The sequence below is a fragment of the Heterocephalus glaber genome, unplaced genomic scaffold, assembly GCF_053883595.1.
Source record: "Heterocephalus glaber isolate CG9 unplaced genomic scaffold, H.glaber_assembly_v1.0 deba00000621, whole genome shotgun sequence".
In the NCBI taxonomy this organism is placed as follows: domain Eukaryota; kingdom Metazoa; phylum Chordata; class Mammalia; order Rodentia; family Bathyergidae; genus Heterocephalus; species Heterocephalus glaber.
In genome coordinates, this window is record NW_028258153.1 from 21899429 (window position 1) to 21920855 (window position 21427).

General features: G+C 36.5%; 2 protein-coding genes and 1 pseudogene across 21 annotated transcripts in view; 1 reads left to right on the forward strand and 2 right to left on the reverse strand.

The window, feature by feature from the left end:
- Nbeal1 (neurobeachin like 1) overlaps positions 1–21427 on the reverse strand; it is a 197697-nt gene that overhangs the window by 169546 nt on the left and 6724 nt on the right. For all 3 annotated transcript variants that reach the window (XM_087205830.1, XM_087205829.1, XM_087205828.1), the window contains exon 2: positions 3830–3921. In XM_087205830.1, the coding sequence (XP_087061956.1) occupies positions 3830–3921 (92 nt within the window). The remainder of the gene's footprint in view (positions 1–3829; positions 3922–21427) is intronic.
- Positions 9171–10142, forward strand: LOC101699573 (large ribosomal subunit protein uL18 pseudogene; annotated as a pseudogene).
- The window catches only part of Carf (calcium responsive transcription factor), a 172732-nt gene continuing 169547 nt past the window's right edge, over positions 18243–21427 (reverse strand). For all 18 annotated transcript variants that reach the window (XR_015449103.1, XR_015449101.1, XR_015449097.1 and 15 more), the window contains one exon: positions 18243–19768. The gene's annotated coding sequence lies outside the window, so the exon portion shown is untranslated. The remainder of the gene's footprint in view (positions 19769–21427) is intronic.

Sequence of the window (21427 nt, forward strand, 5' to 3'; positions counted from 1 at the left end):
ACAATAACCCCCAAAACACATTATAGTATAAAGGTTGACAAATTCTATAACCATGTTATAAAAAATACCATGCTTTATTTTAGAATGGGAACTTCAGTTGTAGCTTCAATTTGTTCATTCTCTTATTCATAAGCAGTACTAGAAAATCTCTCATTGTCATATATGTATATTTTTCTCCTGCTGAAGAGTTAAAAAGAGGTGCTTGGAAAAGCCTGAACAACTCAAGATAATAACAAAGATTTAAATATAATTTTTGAGATTAAGTTAATCTCTTTTTTCTCCACTTTTCAAAAAAACATGTCAACAAGAAAGAAAACATGGTATTTTTCCTGTAATCCATAGTAGTTTATAGTTTTCTTTCTTTTTTTGGTATCGGGGATTGAACTCGGGTCCTTGCACCTGCGCAACAGGCGACGAAACCACTGAGCTAAATCCCCAGACCCAATCCATAGTAGTTTAAAGGATTATTTCCTTTTATCTGTGGTCTCCCCATTCTACACTGCACATTTTTAAAAATAACTGTCAAGGGCTGGGGTTTTAGCTCAGTGGTTCCGCCGTCTGCCTTGTAAGCACAAGGTCCTGAGTTTGATCCCCGGTACCAAAAAATAAAATAAAATAAAATAACTGTCAAAAGTAATTAGCTTCTAAAAGAGCAATGTTATCTTTGTTTTGTTTTGAACTAGCCCGCATTATAAAATTAATGCTCTGTTGAAATATGCCTTACAGGTAAAGCTAAAATTCTTGGTCATGTTTCTAGTATGATAAGCATTTAAGAACTTAGAAGCACTTTACTAGAATTTTACTGCCCAAAATTATATGCTCTTTTTGCTGAAATTTCCCAAACTAAAAATCTGTTCCACTCCTGTTGAGTACTGAATATCTATCAATTGAACAGCAGTAATCATGTCTAACACTGGAAGAAGCCTAGCTTAAAGTTTGTTCAAAGCTTTAAATTCTGGTAAAAGCAATTTGTCCTTCATTATGAAGTCTCTAATTCAGAAATGCTATTAAGTCAGTTTACTTTACATGACAATTATACATGAGTTTCTTACCTTTAATTTAACTAATTTTATAACAGTGTCTTATACATAGTCTGTACTTGAAAATTTGAATGCTTTCTATTAGTAAAAATCTAAATTCATGGTTCAATGGGGATTTTTTCGTTTTGATTCTGTGGTATTGACAATTGAACCCAGTATCTTTGCATCTAGCTACAACCTCAGCCCTTTTAACATTTTCAGACAGGGTCTCACTAAGTTGCTAAACTGCCTAAGCTGGACTTGAATTTTCAATCCTCCTGCCTCAGATGCCTAGAAACACAACTTTAAATAACTAGGGGTGTGGTGGCATACCCCTGTAATCCCAGGACTGCTGTGATTTCGATGCCAGCCTGCCCTCATAGTGAGTTCAAGGCCAGGCTGAATTACAAGACCCTGTCTCAAAAAAAAAAAAAAAAAGCTAACTATATAACAAATAAAACAATACTGTTAATATTTCTCATTCTCACCCTAAGTTAATCACTGTGGCAGTATAAGTCCACTTAATGTTTTTGGAAATGATCCCCCAATAATCCCTTTATAATGTATGAATGATAACTGTACCTTAGAAACTTCAGAAGTCTCGTTCCAATACTCCAAATATTTAAAGGCCCAAATCCTAACTTCATAAAATTCATAAGCCCATGATTTAATGTGAATTATAAATTATTAAAGTAAAAGCAGTCATGCTCAGCAGCACATTCCTGTCATCCCAGCTATTTGACAGGCTAAGGCAAAAGGATCACAAGTTTGAGCCCAGGCTGGGAAATTTCCCAGTAATGCAAAAACTCCAGACTCAACTCTAACTACTACCCTGACTGCCCACCCTTATCCCCAAATTTCAAACATTGTTCCTTGCAGATTTTTAATTCTCCGGTACTTTCTCTTCACTAACCACAATATTTCTTCTTTCTTCCCTCAACATATATTTGTAACTGGAACTTCTTTTGAGGCTAAATGTCTCTCCCTATTTTTCCTTTTTACCCCAGCCAATCTCTCTTACCTATTACTTGGCTTTCATGACAGCCTGAGATATAGAAAGAACTTTATCTTGTATGTGACCAGGAAACTGAGAGTCCAGAAATGGTGGTTAAGTGGAAGAATGGAAAAAAAGATTTGTACTTTCAGTTGTACTTTTTCATAAAATTTGAATTTCCCATTTATCATTTTTTAATATAGCTTTTAAAAATCTAAATATTTTGCCTCCTCTTAAAAATGTTTTCCAAGGCTCTCCTCTGATGTTGGGAATGGAAATAAGTTAACTCACATGCTTGTGTTATATAAAGAATATTATGTAGCTAGGTGTGGTGGAGCACACCTATAATCAAGTTACTCAGAGACTAAAACAGAAGACTGCAAGTTCAAGGCCAGCCTGGCCAATGCAGTGAAGACTCTGACTGAAAATTTTAAAAAGCAATAAGGATGTAGCTCAGTGGTAGAGTACCTTTGGGTTTGATTCCCAATACGGAAAAGAAAGAAAAAGGGAAAGAAGAAAAGGAGGGAAGGAGGGAAGGAGGGAAGGAGGGAAGGAAGGGGAGGGGGGAGGGGGGAGGGGGAGAGAGGGGGTGAGGGGGTGAGAGAGAGAGAGAGAGAAGAAAAAAGGCATATCTGTTTTTGTCCCAGTTTGTTGGTAGGGAGGTCAAAAACATTAGGAATCTCTAGAGTGACAGAGGTTTCTTGTGTGCTGTATGTGGTAGTACATACCAATAATCTGGCACTAGGAGGCTGAGACAGGAGAAATGAGTTAAAAGCCCAGCCTAAACTACACAGTAAGACTTCATCTCAAAAAATAATTTTTTTAGGGCCAGGGATTTTAGCTCAGTGGTGCTGCCCAAGCGCAAGATCCCAAGTTCGATCGCCAGTACCCTCCCCCCCAAAAATGTAAATTCTTTTGTTATTCACAACAGGTCCCCTTGGACAACATCTCACTTTATGGAAATGAGGCTACTCAAGGGCCCCTAGAGTTTCCATACAGAAAACTAGTAGTATCAGAAGGCCCAAACATAAGAATTGGAGCTTTCAGGCTCACTTAACCTCTAGAGAAGGGAGAAAGACTGGAGACAAAATCAAGCATGTGCTAACTGATGCAATAAAACCACAATGAGGGCCAGGGATTTAGCTCAGTGGTTCAGCCGCCTGCCTTGCAAGCGCAAGGTTCCAAGTTTGATCGCCGGTACCCGCCCCCCCAAAAAAAAGACCCCAATGACATTCTAGATACTCAAAGCTTGACATGTTTCCTGACTGGTAACACACTTATGCTCTGGGAGGCAATGCATCCTGATTCTATGGGGAAAGGGAATGGAAGCTCTGCATCTAGGACCCTTCTAGATTGTTCTACGTGCATCCTTTATAATAAAGCAGCAATCATAAGTATTGCACTTTCGGTAAATTCTTTTGAGGCAGTCTAGGAAATTACTGAACTTGAAGAGAGATGATTTAAAGTTGGTCTTAAATGTTGGTGCCCCAAAAAACTTGTGAATGATGTCTGAAGTGAAGCCAGTCTCATGAAGGACTTTGCCTTTAACTTGTGAGACCTGGTGCTAACCCTGGCAGCTGGCATCAGAAAAGAGTGAACTGTAAGATAGCAGTGGGTATTGTCTCCCCAAAGCAAAGAGGTTTTGAAAAGGCAGGTCTTGTACCAAAAAGAGAAACTGCTATGAGTAATTTTTGCCATGAGAGCAGTTATGCAAGATATCAAGAGCACTGACATATCTGCCTTCCGTTTAACATGTCAGCATTGATATTTTTGTGCCAAAAATGAGCAAGGGTAATAAAGTTGTATGTCTACATACCTGGTAGGCAGTTTTTCAAAATCAACATCTAAGAAATGCTCATAGCTTGAAACAAAATTGTCCAACCACAGCTTCAGGTAATCGGGATCTTTCTGAAATAAGAAAATCATTACATTAGGTATATTTGTCAGGAAAAACAATTCTTTCACAACCACCGAGTAACTATCTAAAGAAGCATTAATATCACATTTCTAAGGGATATTCAGGAAGAGCTATGTGTTCTTTTAAAAGGTATACTAAGTATAATGAAATGGAAACAAAGCTTGTGTAAATAGGGAGAGGCAGGGTTAAAGGGAGGGGAGGGGAATGGGGAAAAAAAAGAATTGAGATGTGTTATGGACAGGTACAAATTTCCTATGATGAATATGATCAATATGTATGAAAAATATGTACTAATAAAAAGTTTTTTAAAAAGCATTATGAGCCCTTATGTGGCTTCCCATGTCACTGAATGAATGAGCCAGTCGTACCAGTGTCCTGGGGAATTCTAAACGGTTTGCTCTCCTGTATCACTCTACACCTTATCCCCACTGTTACACTCTATTAAATTGGTCTCATGGCTATCCCTTGGACATGGCAGACTTCCACTATAAGGACTTTTTCTCCCAGAACACTCTCCTCCCAGACATCTGAATAGATGACTCCTCCATCTTCATTTCTTTAAATTTTTTATTTTATTTTTTTGTGATAGGGTTTTAATATTCAGGCTGGCCTTGAACTCACTGCATAGTCCTGGCTGGCCTTGAACTGGTGGTGATCCTCTTGTCTCAGGCTCCCAAGTTCTGGGATTACAGGCGTGCACCACCATGCCCAGCCTCAAGTCACTTTTTTTAAAGCCATTCTTTAAATGATATATTCTCAGAGACAAAACTACCCTTTTGTTTCCCAACTCCATTGTACTTTATCATATTCTGTGATTTAGTTATTACAGCCTGTCACATTCCATAGGATATAAATTTACACAGGATTTTTCTTATTTGCTAATGGATACCAAGTACCTGAAACAGTGCCTAGCCCAAGTGCTCAATAAATATTTGTTAAGGGCCAGGGATTTAGCTCAGTGGTTCTGGCACCTGCCTCATAAGCGCAAGGTCCCGAGTTCGATCCCCAGTACCAAAAAAACAAAACAAAACAAAACAAAAACAAACAAAAATATTTGTTAATAGGAAGTACAGTGCTTGCTCCAGCAGCACATATACTAAGATAGTAAGTACAAAATACATAAATAGAATCAAACTGGAAATGGATCATTACTCTAAACACAAAAACTAAAACAAAAATCTTTCAGAATATTCTTTTTTCCCTGGGACACAAAAATCATGAACCAAAAAATTGGTTTTAACTAAGGTCAAGTCTGTGGCTAGTGTGCGTGAGGCCCTGGGTTTAATCCCCACTACAAATAAGTAAAAATAAATAAACAAGCAAATACTTCTACTAATCAAAAGACACTATTAAGGAAACGCAAAGCAGGGCTGGGGATCTATCTCAGTGGTACAGCACTTATCTAGCATGCTTGAGGTCCTGGGTTCAATCTTCAGCACTACACACACACATACACACACACACACACACACACACACACACACACACACAGGCAAGCCACATACTTGGTGAAAATATTCAAATATTCTCAAAGACTTTTATCAGTATATGAATATCTACAAATAAATAACAAAAGAAAAATTTTTTTTTTTTTTGGTACCGGGGATTGAACTCAGGTCCTTGCGCTGCGAGGCAGGCACCAGAACCACTGAGCTAAATCCCCGGCCCTATAAGTCAATTTTTAATTGGACACTTGACAAAAAGGGATACACAAATGGCCAAATAGCACATAAAAATGTGTTCATTATCATTAGTTATCCAGAGAAATGCAAATTTAAAAACAAAATGAAATACCATTATATGTGTACGTATATTTATTTATATTTTCCCATTAGAATGGCAAAAGTTGAAAAGGCTGAAGATATCATGTTAGTAAAGATGTGGAATAACAGTAACCCTCATACATTACTAGTGGGAATATAAAATGGTATAATCACCTGGATAACAATTTGACAGATTCTTTTAAACATATATGTAACATAGAGCCATTCCTCTTCCATAGAAATGAAATCACACTCACAGAAACACCTGCACAACAATGTTCATAGAAGCTTTATTTTTAATAGTCCAAAGCTGGAAACAAATTCTATCAAAAGGTTAATGGATAAAGAAATTGTGGCATACTCATATAATGCAATACTATCCAGGAACAAAAATCTGTGAACATTTTTTTTTTTTTTTGGTTTTTTGAGGCAGGGTCTCCCTTTGCAGTTCAAGCTGGCCTCAAACTCATGGCGATCCTCCTGCCTCAATCTCCCAAGTGCTGGGATTATAGGAATGCACCACCACATCCAGCTGTGTGAACTACTGATACTCAAGAACAAATACAAATTTACAAAACCTACTGAGCAAAAGATGCCAGGCATCAACACATACACACTTAATTTATTTAAATGAAGAGCAGGTTTAGAAGAGATTATGATGACAAGAATTAGGTTAATGGTTATCTTTGAGAGGACCAACAGCAAAGGGACAAAAGGATCTTTTCTTATGAATGGAAATTTTCCATTTTTTTTTCTTTCTTTGTGCTGCTGGCATCAAAGTCAGGGCTTTGTGCTACTGTGATAAAAACAGCATGGTACTGGCTAAGAAACAGACTTGAGGACCAGTGGAACAGATTAGAAGATGCAGAAACAACGCCAGACACACTCAGCCATCTCATCTTCTACAAAAACACCCTCACTGGAGGAAAGATAGCCTCTTTAATAAATGGTGCTGGAAAAATTGGGCTTCAACTTGCCAAAGATTAAAACTAGACCTGTATCTCTCACCATGCACTAAACTAAAATCAAAATGGATTAAAGATCTAAATATTAAAATAGAAACTCTGAACCATTTGGAACAGAGGTTAGGTAGAACCCTTGAAGACAACGGTGTAGGAAAAGATTTTATGAACAAAACCTCAGTTGCCTGTGCACTAGCACAAACAATCAACAAGTGGGATCTCTTCTTATTAAAAGGCTTCTGCACAGCAAGAGAAACCACCAGCAGCGTGAAGAGACAACCCACAATGTGGGAAAAAATCTTCACCTGCTCTTCCTCAGACAAAGGTCTACTATCTCGAATCTATAAAGAACTTAAAAAGATCAGACCTCCCAAATTTAAAGACCCAATCCCAAAATGGGCATCTGAAATGAACAGACATTTCTCACACAAAGAAGTAGAAATAGCAAATAAATACATGAAAAAATGTTCAACATCACTGGTCATTCGAGAGATGTAAAGGAAAACAACGCTGAGATTCCACTTCACTCCAGAAAGAATGGCTGCTATCATGAAATCAACCAATAAAAAATGCTGGCGGGGCTGTGGGGAAAGAGGAACCCTGCTCCACTGCTGGTGGGAGTGCAGACTGGTGCAAGCACTGTGGAAATCAGTATGGAGATACCTCAAAGAAGTAGGACTGGAAGTCCCATTTGACCCTGCTATTCCACTGCTGGGGATCTTCCCCAAAGAATTAAAAGAATCATACCACAGTGATATATGTGCACCCATGTTCATAGCAGCACAGTTCGTAATAGCTAAAACTTGGAAACAGCCCAAATGCCCATCAACTGGAGACTGGATAAAGAAAATGTGGTTTTTTTATAAAATGGAGTACTACTCAGCCATAAAATATGAGAAATTAGAGTCATTTATAGCTAAGTGGATGCACATTGAGGCAATACTCTTAAGTGAAATAAATAGGACACATGTGTAAATACCGAATAGTTTCTCTGGTGTGAGAAACTGAAAGTGTAAATAAGGACTAAATGTATAATAGGTCATGTGAAATAGGAAGAAAAGGGGCAAAGGGGAAGGAAGTGGGAGGGCTAGGGGAAAGGATAGAAGGGAATGGGATTAATAGGAGAAAATGGAAAAATAGGAACAAAATCTTTGTAAATAGGGAGGACTGGAGGGGTTGAAGGGAGGGCTGGGCAAGGGTGAAAAATAAGAACCAAAAGAGATTATGTAAAGGTGCAAATTTCCAAAGATGAATGTCATTATACTGTACACCTAAAATGTACCAATGATTAGAATGACTAATCGATAATGTAAAATAGGAAGAAAAGGTCCAAAGGGGTAGGGGTAGTGGGAGGGGCAGGGGAAAAGAAAGAAGGGAAAGGAAAAAATGATGAGAAATGGAAAAAATGGAAATAAAGTCTTTGTAAATAGGGAAGGGTGGAGGGGTGAAGGGAGGGCTAGGAATGGGGAAAAAATAAGAACCAAGATGGATCATGTAAAGGTACAATTCCCAATGAGAAATGTAATTGTGTTGTATACCTACAATGTACCAATAAAAGAATTTAATACAAAAAAAAAAAAAAAACCTCAGGGCTTTGTGCCTGCTAGGCCACTGAGCCACCCTCCAGCCCCAAAATTCTCCACTTTCTGATTTAGGTAATTAAGGTAATCTTGCATGTATCAAAATTCACCTCCTTTGACACTTTAAACCTGTGCATTTTATGACCAGAACTGAACTCTCGATAAAACTGAGTTTAAAAAAAAACTATGATCTCTCAGAAATTTTTTTAAAATATAAAATGTATCTTATAAAGTATGTCAGTATTTTTCCCTTTGCCTTAATACTTTTTCGCCAATTTCAGCACATGATTCAGCAGTCTTTAAACATCACTGTGTCAACAATGCTCTTGGATAAGGGAACTCAAGGAACTTAATTCCCCAAAATAAAAGTATTATACTATAATGCAAAATTTAAAAGAATGTTCCCAGAATATGTAGGAGCCATTGACCTTTTGTGTGTTTTTTTCTATTAATATACTGTTCCAAATGAGCTTGTAAAGTATTCCCATCTACATTATTACTGAGAAATCAGAAGGTGGAAATATTCTAGACAAGAACAACCTCTTGTGAGAAATTTTTCTCGAGAGTTTCATTACTTATTTTTTATATTTCCAATTAGAATGTCATTTATCTGTCATTCACTCATCTATCCATTCAGGATAGACTGCAGAAATACTACAAGAGGACTGGGGATTTGGCTCAGTGGTTCCGGCGCCTGCCTCGCAAGCGCAAGGTCCCGAGTTTGATCCCCAGTACCAAAAAAAAAAAAAGAAATACTACAAGAATTTCATTATCATTTTTCATTTCTAAAAGAACAGAGGATTACCTCTTGGTAAAAATTAGACAAAAAGTCATCAGATAATCCTACAAAAAAATTAACACATTTCTCTTCATACTTAAGAACTCTAGCTGCTAGGCCTGAAGGTCTGTGAGGAGCCACATAAGCGGGTCTTTATTCCACAAGATGGGGTCTGTTAAAGTTGTCAAGAATAAGGCCTACTTTAAGAGATACCAAGTGAAATTTAGAAGAAGACAAGAGGGCAAAACTGATTACTATACTCGCAAACACTTGGTGATCCAGGACAAAAATAAGTACAACACACCTAAATACAGGATGATAGTTTGTGTAACTAACAGAGATATCATTTGTCAGATTGCTTATGCCCATATTGAAGGGGATATGATAGTCTGCGCAGCATATGCACATGAACTACCAAAATATGGTGTGAAAGTTGGCCTAACAAATTATGCTGCAGCATATTGTACTGGCCTGCTGCTGGCCCACAGGCTTAATAGGTTTGGCATGGATAAGACCTATGAAGGCCAGGTGGAGCTGACTAGAGATGAATACAATGTGGAAAGCATAGATGGTCAACCTGGTGCCTTCACCTGCTATTTGGATGCAGGCCTTGCCAGAACTACAACTAGCAATAAAGTTTTTGGAGCTCTGAAGAGTGCTGTGGATGGAGGCTTGTCTGTCCCTCACCATACCAAACGATTCCCTGGTTATGATTCTGAAAGCAAGGAGTTCAATGCAGAAGTATATCGGAAGCACACCATGGGTCAGAATGTTGCTGATTATATGCGTTATCTAACGGAAGAAGATGAAGATGCTTACAAGAAACAGTTCTCTCAGTACATAAAGAACAATGTAACTCCAGACATGGAGAAGATGTATAAGAGAGCTCATGCTGCTATACAAGAGAATCCAGTCTATGAAAAGAAGCCAGAAAGAGAAGTTGAAAAGAAGAGGTGGGACTGTCCCAAAATGTCCCTTCCCCAGAAGAAAGATAGGGTAGCTCAAAAGAAGGCAAGCTTCCTCAGAGCTCAGGAGCAGGCTGCTGAGAGTTAAACCAAATTTTCTATGAAGATTTTTCAGATGACAATCAATAAACTCATTCATCAAGCAAAAAAAAAAAAAAATGAACTCTATAATATCTGGTCCAAGTTCTAAAGGTCAGGAATACTAAATGTAAACAAAGAATTTTCCAAGGAAACTGAGCAATGATAAGGAAAGAAATGGTATTATTTCATTTGCTAGGAAATAAAACACTCAATTTTTAAAGCATCTGCCATGTGCTAGGTGCTACTGAAAACATTTTGACAATACATCCTATTAACTGCTTACAACTATCCAGAAAAAAATATAGTTTTCCCCATTTTACAGGTTGTAAAACTGTAACTTATAAACTTGCTGAAAATCACATAGCTAGTAATTTGACAGTGCTGGGATTAAAGTGCAAGGATATATGAAACCAATACATGCTCTTTCCACTATACTACATATACTACACTGTCTTTTGAATTATGCATGAAGGAAATGGAGCTTTAGTAAACAAAGAGGAAAAACCTGTAAAAAGAACTTACACAAAATAGTCATAGTCTATACACCCTGAGAAAAATCCTGAGAATTTTGCTGCCAAAAAAAAATCCTTATAGGTTAATTTGCTGCCAAAGGTCACAAAACGAAAGATCTCTACATATTCAGAAACAATACTAAATCTCCAAGCTTTGTCACTTTCACGGTTAAGACAAATCTGGTGTACTGAAACACCAGTTTGGTCTGTATCCCCATTTCTACAATGTTTATTTATTAACACAGCATACAAATACATTAAGTAATGCAGGAGTGCTGGAGCCAATTCATCTGGACTGTCACTTTTGGGAACAAGTAAGCCTAATGATAGGACCTACATTAAAGGAATGTCGTGAAAATTAAATAACCTAATACAAATCATCAACTTGTAATAATGCTTAGTACACAGTAAATACTTAGTATCATATTATCTTCATAAGCTTTGTTCCATAATCAGGACAGACACCCACAAAATGAGAATGCTCTATGCTTTATATATATAAAATATTAATGATCCCCCTTACCAGCCAATTTTAATTTTATTCTTTTTCTCTCAAATCTCTGCATTTACAGTCTGTGTGACTTTCAGGCAGGTTATTTACTTTACTTCTCTGAGCTGTTTTCTATCTCTAAAATGAAGATCATATTTCCTATTTCACAGTGGTGTGAAAAGCAATAAATAACACACATTAATGCATTCATGTTGGGGCCGTAATTCATGTCTCACTCCCAGGAGGCTCTGAACCATCACCGATACATGCATGACTATCCCACTGGCTGGCATGGGATACCCATCTAGCGGTACATGCTGCTCAATAAGACAGTCATGCACATAACAATGTTAAGTGGGAACTTATTAAGCAGTCAGCACTGCCAGGTATTTATCAATCATTCAAAACATGTTAGCTACCACAACCACTTCTACATTATCTACCATATACAGTACCATACAAAGTTTTTTTTTTAAATCATGAGTAATTTGATAAAATCTTACAATTTCCTTATGATATGACCATGAACAATAGTTATAGAAGGAAGAGGTATTTATTTACTCTCAATTCCATTACTTCCAAATTCTCAATTAAAAACATATCCAGGGGCTGGGGATTTAGCTCAGCGGTTTCGCCGACTGCTGCGCAAACGCAAGGACCCGAGTTCGATCCCCAGTACCGGAAAAAAAAAAAAAAATCCAGATACTGCTGAATGTGTTGGCACACATCTGTAATCCCAGAAGCTCCAGAGGCTGAGGCAGGAGAACTGCAAATTCAAGACCATTCTCAGCAACTTGGCAAGACCCTGACTCTAAATTAAAAAATCAAAAAGACTAGGGAGGGGCCAGGGATTTAGCTCAGTGGTGTCACTGCCTGCCTTGCAAGCAGAAGGTCCCGAGTTCAAGTAGCAAAAAAAAACAAAAAAAAATTAGGGATATAGTACTCCTGGGTTCAATCCCTAGTAACACACACACACACACACACACAAACACACAAAGTATATACAAATACAGACTGCTTATGCCATTCATCCTAAGAATATAATGGACAGTATTTAAATTTAAACCTATTCCTCAATACATACCAATCTCCTCAAATACAAGTGTATTTCCCGCAATAAATGAAAATAAATTTGAGAATTGTTGCTTTAAAACATATATTTTCCTTTACTCATTGGGTATTTTTTTAATCTTAAATGGATGATGTACTAGTTTATCTACTCCTGCATAAGTTACCTTAAAACAACAAAATGTGTTATTTTACAGTTTAAGATGAAGAAATGCAAGAATCATTCAGTTTGGTGGTACAGATTAACCTTTGCTCACAAGCTAGTTTGTAATGACTGTCAAATCAGACTATAATCAAATCAAAACTTGACTGAGCTGGAGGCTAGAAGTGCACCACTAGAAGCACACTCATGTGGTAACTGGCAAGAGGCATCAGTTCTACACAAAATGGGTGTCAACAGGGATACTAACAAAGTAGCTGGCTTTCCCCAGAATGAGGTGGCAACAACAGCATCTTGTAAATCCAACTTCACAAATGACACACCATCACTTTTGTCAAGTTCTACTAAGTGTAAAGACCAACTCTGGTACAGTTAAGAAAGAACAACATAAAGCTGTAAATAGCAGGAGGTGGGGGTCTTAAGAGGCTGCTTACCATAAATAGTTCATTATTTTCAGCCCTCTTCCATTTCTAACGTATAATATTTTGGGGGTTTTTTTTGGTACCAGGGATGGAACTTGGGACCTTGTGCTTGAGACAGGTGGCAGCAACACTGAGCTAAATCCCCTGCCCTAACACATATTTAAAGCTATGAATATTCCTAAATAATATCGCCACCAAGTTCTAAAGTCATTCAATGAAAAAAATCTAATGTACCTGTAGGAGTTGTTCTTCAACCAAGGTTTATCTTAAAAATGTATTTCTTGCCTTCCAGTTTGTTTTTCTAAATTTTCTTGCTACCAATTTCTTCCTTAACCAAATTCCACTCAAGGGACATGGATGTAGCTCAGCAGCACAGTGCCTGCCTGGCAAGTGGAAGGTCCTGAGTTTAATTCTCGATACCAAAAAAAAAAAAAACCACAAAAAAACTATATTCCATTCAAAAAAACATATTCTAACTGGGTATAGTGGCACATGCCTGTAATCCCAGCACTCAGGAGACTTAAGATAGGAGGATCACTGTGAGTTTAAGGCCAGCCTGGACGACACAGCAAGACCTTGTCTCAAAAACAAAAGCATACTCTATTATTTCAGTAATTTGAAACTTACTTTAGGGTCTGTTATATCATCATTCTTTGTAAACCTCTGCATGGACTTGAAGGGAATGTATAGTGGGAATAAAATCTTCATAAATATATCACATCAGATTTGCCAATCCTATTATTTAAATCTTTATCTTTACTGGGTTTTTTTGTTCTACCAATTTCTGAGAAAGGTGTGCTTTTAAAAAAAAATCTACTAAGCCTGGGTATGGTGGCACATGTCTATAAACCTAGCTACTTGGAAGGCTAAGGCAGGTGGATCCAAGTTTGAGGTTAGATGGTCAACTTGGCAAGACCTCATCTCAAAATAAAATTTAAAAAGGGCTGAGGATATTGCTCAGTAATCCTGAATTCAATCCCCAGTAGTACAGGGGGGGAAATACACATGCAATGAGTAAGCAATAGTTATTGTGCATACAGAAAGGCATGAAAACAAGATGCAACTTGGCAATCATGAAGTATTACTATTGAATAATGATCACCATTGTGTGTGTGTGTGTGTGTGTATATATATATATATATATATATATATATATATGTATTTTTTTTTTTTGCAAACAGCTACTTGTTTTACAAACTTAAGAATGGGAGATAATAAATGAAACTGAAATGCATACAAAGAGATAAATCATATGCCAGGCAATGCAAATGAAGAGAAACTGAAAAAAAATGAAATTCAGAACAATAAAATCCCAGTATGGTCAATTCATAATTATGAAATAAGGCATTTAGACCCAATTTTAACTGCTAGTATTTTTCCTAAGTGTCACATAAAATAATGGCACTTATCATCAATGTTGTCTTGGACTCTACAATCTGCTGGTTTGATTTTTACTTCATTAATCATATTTGACATACTAATTTTACACTCTAGCCTATTATCAACGTATTTCTCCTGTTTTTGTAGTTTATACCTGTTGATTCTCACAGCACTTTTCCCTAAAATTCCTTACTCGAAGTGGGACATCAAAGTGAGTTTACTTCTAGTTCATCCTGAAGCCAAAGGTGTAACTCTTGGAGATCATAAGGGAAAATCTAGAATTCTCATTCTGGCTAAGTTTCTTGGTTTTGATTTCTGTCCACCCACCAGGCTATGCAAACAAAACCTCAAGTTCAACAAAAAGTGGCTCCATTTACCTAAGTTCCTGCTTTCACTAAGATTTGGCTTCATAATGCTAACTTTTTAATGCTTTTAAGACAGTTCTTTCATACCCAGAAATATGAATAACTTCAAAAGGTTAGTCCAAATAACCTAGTCTACTTTATTAACAGAAATGAAAATCTATCCTAAGATCACTTTCTGTACTTTCTGGTCATACCTTACACTTACCTGGAACATCTTCTATGACAAAGCTACTATCTGTTCTTTAAAACTTTGACCAACACCCTCTCCTAGATCTTCCCTGATGACTTGACTCTACCCATATTGCTTGCGTTAGTTTTCCTCTATTTGGGGTTTTAACCTAAATGGGAAACTAATTCTAGGTAGAAAAGTATGCTCTCAGATGAAGTCATTGTAAATTAGATAAAAGCAAAAATTCTAATGAAAAGAAAGCCTGCCACATCCAGGAAGGCTTGAAACCATTTTTTTTTTTTGAGGGGGTAGGATTTGTTCTGTTTCTACAGTACTGGGGATTGAACTCGGAAGGTCACACTGAGTTATATTCGCAAACCTTTTTTTTTTTTTTGGTACCGGGGATCGAATTCAGGACCTTGAGCTTGCAAGGCAGGTGCCAGAACCACTGAGATAAATCCCCGGTCCAAACCTTTTTACTTTTAATTTTGGGTCAGGGTCTCACTACACTAACAAGTTTCCCAGGCTAAGCTTGAATTTGCAATCCTCCTGCCTCACCCTCCCACGTGGAAGCCATTTTAACATATATGAAAAGCAGTATTTTAATAGAGGTCTATGCATAAAACTAGGTCTAGAATACAACGATCTCTAAAAAGATTTCAAATTTTACTTTAGCTATTTTTATATAACTTTCCATTCAGATAACTTGTTCTATGTCTAATCAATACAGTGTACAAAAATCACAGTAAAATCAACAGGCCTTGAAAAGGGCAACACAAGCAGTATTCAGTGACATATGTTCAGTTGTATGAATTTTGCATTCACCTTGGAGTTTCACACGTGGTGGTCAAGTAGAGATTTCTGGTCCAAGTGACTACAGGTGTCACTGTAGTGCAGTACACAGGTGGAAGGGAAGGGTGTCCATGTGTAGGAACAGGTTGTATAAAAACTTGCTGTTGGGCCGGGGATTTAGCTCAGTGGTTCCGCCACCTGCCTCGCAAGTGCAAGGCCCCAAGTTCAATCTCCAGTACCAAAAAAACAAACAAACCTTGCTGTATTTTTGCAGCTTAATTTTGCTATAACATAAAACTGTTCTAGCCAGGTGTGGTGGCACACACCTGTAATCCCAGCACTCCGGAGACTAAGGTAGGTGGATCACCATGAGTTTGTGGCCAGCCTGAACTACACAGTGAAACCCTGCCTCAAAAAAAAAAAAAAAAAAAGTTCTAAAAAATAGCCTTTTTTTAAAATTAATTAAAAAAACAGGAAAACAAAATTCAAAGGATCACATAACAGTAAATAAATGTAAGCAGCAGACACTCAACAAAAACTAAACTAGATTAAAATTTTTAGGGAGAAAGTGTATCATTACATACTAAATCAAAGTATTAACATGAATATTTAAAAATAGACATTAAGATTTCACTTGTTAGATGTGATATAAAAGTGTGAAATAATGTTCAAGTTTCATGTCAGGTTGTTTTTAAAATGCAGTATCTTAATGGTTTGTAATAGTAAATATAGTAATTTATAGTCTTAAATCACATCCATAAAGTACTTTAAAAGTTTCTGGATAGTGAGATGTTGAGTGACTTTTATGTGTCCATAGTTTCTAAATTTTCTACAATTAACTTGTGTATTTTAAATAAAAACTTAAAGCTCATCATAATAATATTACTTTTTCTTAGAACATAAATTTAATTAGAAAATCTACACATATTTCTCCCTAAAATGCAGTTTACTAGAAAGGTTAAATTTTATATTTTGAACTAAAAAAATCTTTCAGTCAAAATTAATAAAAAATAGAGGCACAGAGCTGAGGGTGCAACTCAATGATAGAGCCTAGCATTTGTGATGCCTTGGATTTGATCCCCAAGATCACAATATACAAAAACAGAAAAAGGTACAAATCTACTTCATAAAGTTCTCATACATTAAAATAGCATATTCCTTTCCTACTATTCAAATGTTCGGTGTCGGCCGGGGATTTAGCTAAGTGGTTCGCTGCCTGCCTTGCAAGTGCAAGGTCCCGAGTTCGATCCCCAGTACCAAAAAACAAAAACAAAAACAAATGTTCAGTATCAGGATAGACCATGTAGTTAACTATATCAAACAAACTACTTTTAAACACAAAAAACAGGGGCACTGTTTTTATTTTTATTTATTTTTTTGGTGCCAGAGATCGAACTCGGGTCCTTCCACTTGCAAGGCAGGTGACAGAACCACTAAGCTAAATCCCTGGCCCAGGAGCAGTGTTTTTAGAATGCTTCATTGACTATTGCATGAGATGTATAGATCAGTGAATGCTCTGATTCAATCTGAGTAAATATCTCCACCTGTTTGAATTTAAATTATAAGACAAATTAAAGAAAATGCTGACACCTCTTATAGATGTTATTTTTCAAATTTTAAAAGAGCAGGCCTCTAAAATATATTTAAGAGCAGATTTCCCCATTTCCTTTATGGAAAAAGAATTGTAAATTATACAATAAATCTCATTCTTTTTAATAAAAGCTGATGAGGGGATGACGAAGCAAGTGTTGCTAACTCTTGCCTGAACTCTGACGTCTCTGAAGTGCATACATGGCTATGAGGAATTTCATAGTCTACAGAGTTAAAATATTTTGATTGACCAGAACAAAAATGTCACCAAAAAATGAGTTATATTTTCACAAAAGAAATTAGGGATTTTTGTCAACACCAAGGCCTTTAAATATAAACAAAGAAAATGTTAAATTAGCCAGGCTGAACACTTTTATTCACAAGGCATTAAAATGTGATCTATAGGGCTGGGGATTTAGCTCAGTGGTTTCGGTGCCTGCCTCGCAAGCCCAAGGACCTGAGTTCAATCCCCGGTACCAAAAAAAAAATGTGATCTACAATCATTTTATTTTACATCTTTAATAAGAACTATTGAAAATTAAATGGCTATGATTCTAACTGTACTTAAGATTCATCATGGGGATTCTAATAAATGAACACATTTAAAATGAAAACTACTTAAAAAACCAACACTTAAAGCAAGTAATCACCATGAACCAATTACTGAAATCTTATTATTTTTCTGAAAGTTAATAGTCTAATCATCCACATCTTAACATATACACATACAAAAAGTCATTCTTAGTAACTGTATAATATAAACTATTAAAGGGTCAAGGATGTAGCTCAGTGGTGCCACGCACGCCTGCCTGGCAAGTGCAAGGTCCTGAGTTCAATCCCTGGTACAAAAAAAAAAAAAAAACTAACAGTGGCAACCATATATTAGAAATATCATCAGGGCCAGGGATTTAGCTCAATGGTTCCACCACCTGCCTCGCAAGCGCAAGGTCCCGAGTTCGATCTCCGGTACCAAAAAAAAAAAAGAAATATCATCATTAGACCTAGAAAAAAATTATAAAATTCCTATAAACTATATTTCTGTAGATCACACTGATTTAGTTAAAAACAAAAACATATACATGCCTCAGCCCTGAAGTTTGAAGCAAACATAGTGAGAAAATTGCCTTTTCCTACTAAAATAAGCAAGAAGAGTATGCTTATTTTCACTACAGAATATCATGTTGGAGTTATTAGACAATATAACTTCCCAAAAGAGAATTAGGAGAGAAATGCCTTCATATGAGACTTTTTAATTCTGCTCAGTCACAACTGAGTACATAATGTCTGATACCTCTTCAGACAGCAAAAGGAAAATGACAAATCTTCCAAAAGTATAGAGCCAAAAGCAATAGAGAAGAGTAGCATGGACAGCAATTTCCAAAGAACTGAGTGAAATCATAAACATTTCTTCTCTGAGGGTTGAAGGGGCAGACAATATTTGCAATTTTCAGAATGGCTATTAACCAGTGCCTCCTAGGTGCCTCTTATCCTTTTCTTTTTGAAGAGTCCTTATGGTGGGATTCCTATCTGTTTCACCAGTACATGCTGGGTTTGTGGGGGACAGATTTTGATAGGGTCTTCAGTTCTCAATACCAAGAGAAATCACAATTGGACCTGATGCAAATCCAAGATCCTGTGTTTCAAGACAGCATGACTGGGTGAGATGAACATGAACATGAATTTTGCATACAGGAAGAACATAAATAAGTGTGACCAAAAAAAGGGGACTGAGAGATTGGATTTTTGGTCCCAATTTCTCACTCTTCGGTTATAAATTTACCCTGTAATTTTCCAGAAGGGAAAAGGAAGCTACAGAAAAGGGAGAGTAACAGCAGTATGTCTAATATAATAATTGATCAAGCCCTGTATTTCTAAAAATGGAGTCCAAGAACCCTAAGAGCTAACAGAAATATTCTTAGGAATCCTTAAGTTCCATATGAACATTTTTAATTTGTGTTCTTATTTCTATAACTTTTACATTTTTAAGCATTTTAGGGATTTCAGCCTTGTAACCAGTTATTATTCAATTTCAGTGGTTATATTCACATTGATAACAAATGATCACCAGTAGCTGTTCAATTTGAAGAGTAGTACTTTTTCAAATTCCAGATCTCTGGAGTTACAGGATTCTTGGGAATCTGAAATTTTTATGTGTTCTAAATGCCATGCAAAGTGTGATATAGAGACCAATAAAGATCATTGGCCCAGCAGTCAAAAATCAGGAAGTATTTTAAAATGTTCAAAGCACTCTGGCATCAACGTGAAATCTGTTGAATTTAAAAATAAAAACATTGGGCCAGGGATTTAGCTCAGTGGTTTCGCCGCCTGCTGCACAAGCGCAAGGACCCGAGTTCGATCCCCGGTACTAAAAAAACAAAAAAAAGAAAGAAAAAAAGAAAAAGAAAAACATTAATGAACTGAATGAGGGGCTGAGGGTATAACTCAGTGGTAGAGTGCTGTCTGGCATGCATGAAGCTCTGGATTCAATCCCTAGTACCACAAAAAATAAATCAACCAAATGAAAAATCGTATTAACTTGTATTTTTAATGGCTTTTTGGCCACTCTCTTTGAGAACTGCTTTTGTGAAAGCCACCAATAATCCCTGAAATGCTGCATCCAATATGTGCTCGATAATGCTCTTCTTGATGCTGTGTCACATTTGACTCTCCTCACTACTCCCTTCTTCATAACTCTAAGGCAGCCAATCACTACCAGTTTTCTGTCCATTTAAACTCTTCTTCCTCTGTCATCATCTTTTACTAAAACAGGAAAAAGAACAAAATATTTATTACATGTTTAAAGCACAGGAGTTTAAGACTGCTCCATCTTCTTGAATGATAATGTTCTCTAAGACCTCATTTTTACCGTTCTAATGCACATACGGTTGTCAATACGACTTTCAAATCTGCATTTTCAGCATTAACTTTCCTTTTGAACTCAAGAACTATGTTGTGTATTTCTACTCAAATGTCTCTCAAGTACTGAAATCTTGAAATGCTTATCAGTGATCTTGTATGGGCTAACTATAAATGGGACATCCAAGTATCAGTTTTCAAAACTCAAAAATCTGGAACTTACTTCCACATCTACATATTATGCTACATGTTTACACATTTAGTGCCACCAATCCTTTCCATGTATTTTTTTCTTTGGTACCGGAGATCAAACTCAGATCCTTGTGATTGCGAGGCAGGTGGCGGAACCACTGAGCTAAATCCTCAGCCCTAGTGCCATCAATTCTACTTTCTACCAGGGACACTTAAATTTCAATACTCAACAGGAGACAACAAAAACTTTTTCAGGCCTAACTTTTCAAAGTAGTCCAAAAGCTCCTCAAGCCAAATGACAAAGGTAAAATTCATTTCCTAAGGACTACTCCCAGGTCTGTTGGTAGAAAATAAGCATTTCTTGCTTCACAGCTAACCCTGAACAAGCACATAACTGGTAACAACTACTATTAGGCTCTTAATGATTTTGTTGTGTTTTGCTTAAAGTCAAAATATATTTTCTTCACAAAGTCATTCTTAAGCAATAGAATTCAAACGTCATTTCCACACTTAGCAAATGTCAAAGACTTACTAAATTATAAGAGTTGATTACATATTGGGCCTAAAAATTTTACTTAAGATTATAACTTAAATAAATTAATAATTTTCTCAGAAGAGTATTCATTCTATTTTTTTCCAAATCTGTATAAGAGGTACTTGCCACTCGAATAGAATACCTCTAAGTTCTATTTCTTTATGAAGTAAAACTTTTATTCTAAAAAGGAAATTTACTCTGAGCTCACTGCAAAACTATCTATTTCAGTCATACTCCAGATTTAGCAGGACAAAGGGCAACAGCCGGAAATGAAGCATCACCAAGGTCCAAAACAAACTTGGTTTGGGGAGGAGGGGGCCTTCAAATCATTATTGGACAGTTCAACATTACATTTGACTACAAAAACAATTAAGTACAGACTAAAATTACTTAAGACATTCATAACTAAAGCTTCATTACTACTGTTAAAAAAGACAAGAAAATATCGCTCCTTCTATTATTATACAATAAAATGTCAGCTGGAAGTAATTTTGAAAAACATTCCCAGACACATACATTTGTTTAATATTAATAAACATGATGTATTTGTATTTGACTCTTAAGGTACATTTAAATACAACCAATTGGTTTTTTTCAACAATTTTGACAGATATGTAAAATAGTTATTTTTTTTAAAGTTGATAAACAAAAAAACCTGAGACATAAAAGAACCTAGGTAACCTGAGACCCTTAAGATCACAAGCAGAATTAGAATTAAATTTTGGTTCCTGTTAGTGCCATACAATTGTTCAGTGGAAACTAAATCTAAGAAAAAAAAAGCTAATAGCCCTGAATTTCAACCTACATTGCCACATTTCAAAAGGCTACACTTTGAG